The sequence below is a fragment of the Ursus arctos genome, unplaced genomic scaffold (genome assembly GCF_023065955.2).
Source record: "Ursus arctos isolate Adak ecotype North America unplaced genomic scaffold, UrsArc2.0 scaffold_18, whole genome shotgun sequence".
Taxonomy (NCBI): Eukaryota; Metazoa; Chordata; class Mammalia; order Carnivora; family Ursidae; genus Ursus; species Ursus arctos.
This window is the reverse complement of record NW_026622852.1, coordinates 2,482,330-2,490,151: the sequence shown is the minus strand read 5'-3', so window position 1 is coordinate 2,490,151 and position 7,822 is coordinate 2,482,330. Positions and strand designations below refer to the sequence as shown.

At 39.6% G+C, this 7,822-nt stretch overlaps 1 protein-coding gene across 1 annotated transcript; it reads left to right on the top strand.

The window, feature by feature from the left end:
• The first annotated feature begins 4,406 nt into the window (after positions 1-4,406).
• On the top strand, positions 4,407-4,763 carry LOC113260308 (60S ribosomal protein L21-like). Its single transcript, XM_026506004.2, has one exon. The coding sequence runs from the start codon at positions 4,407-4,409 to the stop codon at positions 4,761-4,763; it is 357 nt and encodes a 118-aa protein (XP_026361789.2).
• The last annotated feature ends 3,059 nt before the right edge of the window (positions 4,764-7,822 follow it).

The following is a 7,822-nucleotide window of genomic DNA, read 5'->3' as shown; positions in this document are numbered from 1 at the left end:
AGGAGGGAGAGAAGCTTAAGCAGGCTCCATGCCCAGCACAGAGCCCAACATGGGACTTGATCTCACAACCCTGAGATCATGACCTGAGCCCAAACCAAGAGTTGGACACTTAGCTGACTGAGCCACCCAGGTGCCCTTCTGTTTTAATAATAGTAATAATACAATCATATTCTTATTGGCTTTGTTATCATTACAATCATCTCAGTTAATAGAAGAGCAAAACACTGAACTGGCTTCCTAACTTTTACTCTTTCCTCTCTATAATTCTTCTCTGTATAATAGCCAAACTAGTGCTTTTTAAATTCAAAATTTTTAAAGATTTTATTTATTTGAGAGAGAGACCACAAGTGGGGGAAGGAAGGGGCAGCGAAAGAAGGAGAAGCAGACTTCTCACTGAGCAGGAAGCCTGACACCAGGCTGGATCCCGGGACCCTGAGATCATGACCTGAGCTGAAGGCAGATAACTAACTGAGCCTCCCAGGCACCCCTAAATTCAAGTTTAATAATGCCATTCAGATGCTTAAAACTCTCCAAAATCTTCCCTGAGCACCTAGATAAAATCTCATCCCCAGGCCAAGGACTGTAAGCCTTACATAGTCTCCAATATCATCTTACTCCACTTTCTCCTTCCTACTTCCCTTGTTTCTACCATCACTTTTATTTCTGCTTTTAACGCCCTAAGCTTTTTCTCATGAGGAGTTTTGTTCTGGCTGTTTCTTCTGCTGGGCTTCTTGTTCTCCAGATCTCCACATGGCTAGTTCTTTCTTGTCCTTCAGACATCAACTCAAGCATCACCCCTCAGTGAGGTTCTCCCTGAACACTCAGGCAAAATTAGCTATCTCCCCTACCTTGAGTCAGGCTTTATCACATCACCTTCAAAGTTATTTCTTCACACAACTTATACTATTTGCAGTTATCGTGATGACTTATTTGCTTACTAATCTGTTTTTATTCCTTCTGCCTAGTATATAAGAACCAAAAGAACAAGGACTTTGTCTTATTCCACATAATTTTGTCCACCTTTAGAAAAGTGTCTCTAACATCATCAATTCTCAATAATAATTGTTGAATGAATGAAAGGAAGGAAGGAAAGGAAAAAGAAAAAGAAGGAAGGGAAGCTAGAGAGAGGAAGGAAGTAAGGAAGTAAGGAAGGAAGGAAGGAAGGAAGGCAGGCAGGCAGGCTATAAGTACCATAGCTTAAATTAGGGATTTAAAGGTCTCCAGATTTAGAACACACTGACTTCTAATTTACCATATCAGGATGAGTCTTTGTCTACACAACCAGAGTAACAGAAGAGCCTGTATGTACATATATGGCTTCATGTTGGGGGAGGAGAGACAGGAGACTTTAGCCACCCACTTTGCCCTGGAAGCATCTCTGGCTAACTATTGGCCAATGTCTTTCCACCATTCCATAATATGCTCTGCTGTCTATCAAAGTCCTCAGCCATCAGGAAAAGACGGCTGCTTCTAGCCTAAAGGCAACCTCTATTTTCTCCATTCAGATAATTTTTCAACCACATCAGCAGCCATTGTGATCACAGCATCAATACACACGATGGATGAACCACAGTCAGACTGACAGTATAATGGCACAACAGAGGAAGACCCACTTTAGTGAGGAGAGGTCTGTCATCTTCCATATAAAGGGACAGTAACTCACGAGGAGAAAAACCAGTTCTTGGCTCCAAATTACTCTTTGGTGGTGCATTTTTGCGGGATAATTATATTGGTGTGTTTCTTTTCCCCTAATAAGTTTGTTTACAAAAATATTGAGCATGCATTACACATCGACATAAATAATTCCCCCCATATCTTTGTCCTCCAAATTTTTCAGTTAATTAAACTAATTTGTCTGTTTTTGTGAGTTGAAAACTCTTACTGTCATCCTTTCCAATCACTACTTATTTAAATTTCATCCTTGGCCAGTTTCATGATAATGTTTATCTGCTCCAGAGGATTTGAAAAGAGAGTAACACACAGGAATCCCATTTAAATTCTTTCTTGAAGCTGAAAAAAGCCAAGAATCAACTGGCCAGTTAGATAACACAATTTCCCTTGTAGGATATTTGCTTAAGATAGCTGGGAGCTAATTTAATTCCAGAGTTGCTTATTTACAGTTTTCTGTGAGGGATTCCCTGCAGTTAAGAGTGAACTGGGTAGAGAGATTCTAAAGAAGCATTCTTTGAGACCATTCTCTAAAGCAGGTTAAGTACATTATTTCTAAAGAAAATTAAAAGCTGTACAATTTGCTGTCAACATTCCACTCTGGCCAGTTCCCAAGTAGAAAGACATCTCAAGACCACTTATTCATGTTTGACATTTCATTAATTCATTTGGAGAGAAATGACTCCATGATCTTGACTCCTTTGAAGTGTCAGCTTCAAATGCTCAATCAGCGCTGGATTGCAATGGAGAGAAGAGACCCATCCAGAAGACCCATGGAGAGGAAGACCAATGTTTTACACTGTTTTGCTTTTGTGTTGTTCTGTCAATTCCCCAGTCATGTCTGCACAGCATAATCTAGCCCCTGCCTAGCTCACCTTTTCAGCTTCCCTTGAACTTCTCTTCTCCACAGCTCTCAACCACCCACCTTACCCAATTCCCTCAACTCCTCCTCACCCATCCCACTCCTATCCAGCTACACAGATGCCTTTCAGTTCCTTCACCAACCTAATTCTAGCTCATGCGCAGGTCTCAACCCAAGGCCACTTCTCTGGGCTGCCTTCCCCAATACTCCCATCAGCTTCAGGTCCCCTGCGGTACTCACCTGAAGAGCTCTCCAGTCTTCTTCTTGCCACTTAGCACAGACCTGACTGATTAGTTATCTATGAAATATTTTGCTTAGAGGAAGCCTCCTTCCCCTTCTAGGATGCAAGTTGCACAAAGAGCAAAGACTGGGTCGTTATTTTTCACTGCTATATCCAATTCTTAGCACAGTGACTGGCACACAGAAAGTGTTAAATAAATACTTGACTCAATAACAATTTGAAAGATATTCAGTTACTCCCTTAAACTCGATCCCTTCCATATCAAAGATTATATGATTCTGTAATTCTGTGCAACACAGATATATAACAACTGGAACAAGCCAATACTTGAAGGAGGGATCAAGGAAATTGGCCTGGTAAGGAGATAGAGGTGAATGGGGAACAAACAACCCCCTTTAGCAGCTACTGTTGCCAGACACTGCATTAGATGTTTGGGGTAGCTTATCTCAACCCATTATCACAAAAATACTTCAGCTTCACTCATCACTTTTCCCATTATGTAAATCAGAAAATTGAGGCCAAACAGATAGTAAGGGGTGAGGCCGCTTGAATCCAAAACTTGATTATTTGCCATATACTGTAAGTTAGATCTGAGCTTTTGGTTTAAGAGGAGGAGGAGTGGTATAAAAACTGAAAAGAAAGTGACAGAGTGGGAAGACTTCTGGTTTTTTCCACAACCTCTGTACTTTGCCTGTTCTCTTATATGACACAGCCCCACACCCACTCTTCCCCAAACACACACACGCTTACCACTGCAGGTCTCCCTCTGAGAAGGCCATTTCCTGAATTCGTGGTGCTCACCTCCAGAGCTGATTTGGTGCAACTCTAACCAGAAACTTTGGTCCTCTCTCTGCTTGGGTTCTCTTTTCAAGCTTTGCATGATTTAACACTCATTTGTGTGCCTGTTAAGTCATTATCCCATTTCATGTTCTGAACAGAATTGCACTTTTAATAAATTATAACAATCAGCTCCAATTGAGTTTGAGGATAGGACTCACTTTTTGTTCCCACAAAGCCATCTTTGTTCCCACCTCCTGCAAGAGAGATGGACACAGTGTTCTACCCCAGCCAAAAATAATTCAAGCAAAAACAAGACATCACAGAAAAGCAGACAGAACTCAGTGTTGCTGAAACAAGCCCAGGCAGTCTGGAGGGGGATAGGAATGAGGAGGTTAATGTTGTCCTGATGTAGGAGCTGGGGCCAGGTGAGAGGTCTTCTTCTCCTGTTCCCAGCCCCTCCAGCCTGTGGCTTTGAGGATCTCTTGCTAGAGGTGGGTCTGTGAGTTCCTTTCCCTTGAGTCCTAGAAGTCTTCACTTTTTTCTTCTTTCTTTGCTTGTTGGGTTTGTTGAGCTATATCTACTCTCCTAAAATTCCACCCACAGGGCAAGGTAACTTTGCTAAGGTTTCCAGGCCATATCTAGGACAGGACACGTGAACCTGCAACATGAACTCAGAAGTGAAAGCAGCTGAAGTTGAGGTCTGATTCTCCATAGAAGAAACTTCACCGTTTCAGCCAGAACCACCATCTTCCACTAATTCACCAAAAGGACCAACAGAAAGGGAAAGAGAGAGGCACCCACAGTGCATTCTCTAGGCCTTTTAGAAACCATGGCTTTGTTCCTTCTGCCACATACATGCGAACCTATAGGAAATGCGATGCTGTACACATCAAGGAAATGGGCTCTATTCACAAAGGAATGTCCCACGAATGTTACCACAGCAAAACTGGAAGAGTCTACAATGTTGCCCAGCATGCTGCTGACATGTTGCAAACAAACAAGGGCAAGATTCTTGCCAAGAGAATTAGTGAATGTATTGAGCAAATTCAGCCCTCTAAAAGCCCAGATAGCTTCCTGCAGCATATGAAGGAAGATGATCAGGAAAAGAAAGAAGCCAAAGAGAAAGATGTTTGGTTCAAGCCTGCTCTACACTTTGTGAGAACTAATAGAGAGAGGCCGGAGCTGCTGGAACCCCCTCCAATGAATTCATAATGAACATAAAAAAATAAAAGACCCCCTGGGCTGTGAACAAAAATGTTGAAAAAAATTCCTAAACAAGTTTACTAAAATTATGTCAAATGCATTTGTATTAATATTTGTATTAGATTATTTCTCTTTTAAGATAGACAATACATTTTCACAAATTAAAATGATAGATGCTGAGTTTCCACTTCTGGTAACGAATGGCTGAGGATCATCCATCAGACCCACCACCCAAAAGTGTTACAGTCACCAAAATCTGGCAGAAATTAGAGGGGTGTTAACACTGGGAAGAATGGACTGGCCCTGGGTAAGTTTTGTTTTTTATACAGTCTTTTGCTGGCAGGTGGTCCCCAGTAAGTGTTGTGGGGTTGCAGGGTTCTCGTCTCAGAAAGAATTAATCTCCTGGACAAAAGGGTGAAGTGAAGTGAAGGTTTATTAAGAGAAGGTGAGAACAGAAAGGAAAGAAAAAAAAAACGCTCTAGAGTGAAAGGGGTCCTGAATGGGTTGCCACTGTGGGCTTTTATGGTTGGTCTTATATAGAAATCTGACCAGGGAACTTGGTAAATTTCATGTCAATAACATGATGAATTTTTTTAAGTATTATGAGAATATCCTGTCTACATTTAGAATTAACAAAGTGTTCTTGTAAATATCATTAGAATAAACAAGGTATTCCCTTCTCTCTAGTTAACATCTCATCTATTTCTTCACATCTGGGATTTCTGTGAGCCTGGTTTCGTAGCCTGTGTGAGCCTAGTCATGTAGCCCCTACCTCTCTCGCCCTACCTAGCCTCACCTGTCCCTTACTCATAAGCACCACTTGGGGTGCTGAATTTGGGGCTACTACAGCATCTGAAAAGTGAAGAGGCATCAAGTGGGAAGACATGAAGGCTAGGGAGGACACAATGCCTGGATTATCTTAATGCTCCTTCACTCACTGCTCTGGCTCCTGGGCTGGGAGGACTCAAAAGCTAGGATTGCTCACTGGAACACCTTCACATGACCTCTCTACATGGCTTGGCTTTCTTTTAGCATTGAGGCCTCAAGGCTATAGCCTACATACATGAAGATTTGGATTCCAGGCATAAAACTTACAGCTAAAACACAGAAGCTGCATTGTTTTTCATAACCTAACTCAAAAGTCGCAAAGCATCCCTTCTGCTGCATTATATTGGCTACAAGTGAAACACAAACCCCCAAAATTCAAGGGGAGGGAAGTTAGACTTCACTTTTGATGGAGTGTGGTGAAGTTCTAGAAAAGAGATACCTTTATGACCATTTTGGGAAAATACATCTGTCACAAAAATCAATGACCTAAGGTTCCATCATAAGAAGTTGAAAAAGAAAAGCAAAATAAATTCAAAGGAAGCAGAAAGGAGAAAATAATAAAGGTAAGAGCAGTTGTAAATGAAATGAAAAAAAAAAAAAACAACAGAAAAATCAAAAAGCCAAAACTTGATTGCTTGGAAAACAATTATAAAATTGATAAATCTCTAACTTGACCAATTAAGAGAAAAGGAGAGAAAACAGAAATTACTAGTTTCAAGAATGAAGGTGAAAGAGGGGATACCATTACTGATTTTACAGACATAAAAAGGGAAATTATGAACAAGTTAAAATATTTTCTATGACTTAGTTGAAAGTACAAATTCCTTGAAAAATACAACTTACTAAAATGATGCAAAATAGGAAATATGAATAGTCTCCTACATATCTATTAAAGAAATTGAATCTATTATCAAAAACTTTCCCACAATGAAACCTCCAGGCCCAAATGATTTTACTGGTGAGTTCTAGTAAAGATTCATAGAAGAACTAATATAAACATTAACACAAACTCTTTAAGAAAATAGAAAGTAATAGATTGCTTCCTAACACATGTATAAGTTTTATGTAACCTTGATGTAAAGTTTGACAAAGAAATTCCAAAAAAAATTACAAGATAATATCTCTCATAGGCATAGACAAAAAAAAATATCTGATGAAATATCAATAAATCAAATACAGCAATATTATAAAACAGTAATATATATCATGATTAATTGGAGTTTATCCCAGATATGTAAGGTTGGTCTAACATTGGCAAATCAATGTAATTCATCATATTAACAGATTAAGGGAGAAAAACTCCTTGATCATTTCAACAGACACACAAAAAACATTTGATAAAATTCAATGTCCATTGTACTAGGATCTTTCAGCAAATTAGGAACAGAAGGGAACTACCTCAATCTAATAAAGGGCATCTAAAAAAAAACACCATTATCATTATACTCAATGATGAAACATTGAATACTTTACCCATATGATCAGGAAAAGGGCATTTTTATTACTTCTTCCGGGTATTTTACTAGAGGTCCTCGCTAGTGCAGTAGGCAAGAAAGCAGAAAGGCATAATGATCAGAAAGGAAGAAGTAAAACTCCCTCTAATCACAGATGACATCATTGTTCACTTAGAAAACCCAGTGGAATCTACAAATCAACATCAGAACTACTAAGTGAATTTTTCAGGGTCAACATACAAAAATCAATTGTATTTTCACATATTGGTAGCAAACAAATGGAAAATAAGCAGTTTTAAAATTCTACTCAAGTTAGCTTCAAAAGTCATAAAATACTGAGGAATAAATGTATCAAAAGATGTGTAAGACATAAAAACTGCAAACTACTGCTGAAAGAAACTAAGAAGACGTTAATAATGTGGAAATTTTTATAATATTTAGAAAAACATGTAATAATGTATCACGTTCATCAATTAGAAGACTACATTGTTATGGTGCCATTTCTTCCAAAATCCCAGTAAAAATTCCAGTCTTTTCTGTAGAAATTAACAAGCTGGTTCTAGGGGCGCCTGGGTGGCGCAGTCGTTAAGCGTCTGCCTTCGGCTCAGGGCGTGATCCTGGCGTTCTGGGATCGAGCCCCACATCAGGCTCCTCCGCTATGAGCCTGCTTCTTCCTCTCCCACTCCCCCTGCTTGTGTTCCCTCTCTCGCTGGCTGTCTCTATCTCTGTCGAATAAATAAATAAAATCTTAAAAAAAAAAAAAACAAGCTGGTTCTAAATTATATA

Excerpts from the sequence above, each read along its gene's own strand:
- LOC113260308 (XM_026506004.2), top strand. The coding sequence starts at position 4,407 with ATGCGAACCTATAGGAAATGCGATGCTGTACACATCAAGGAAATGGGC.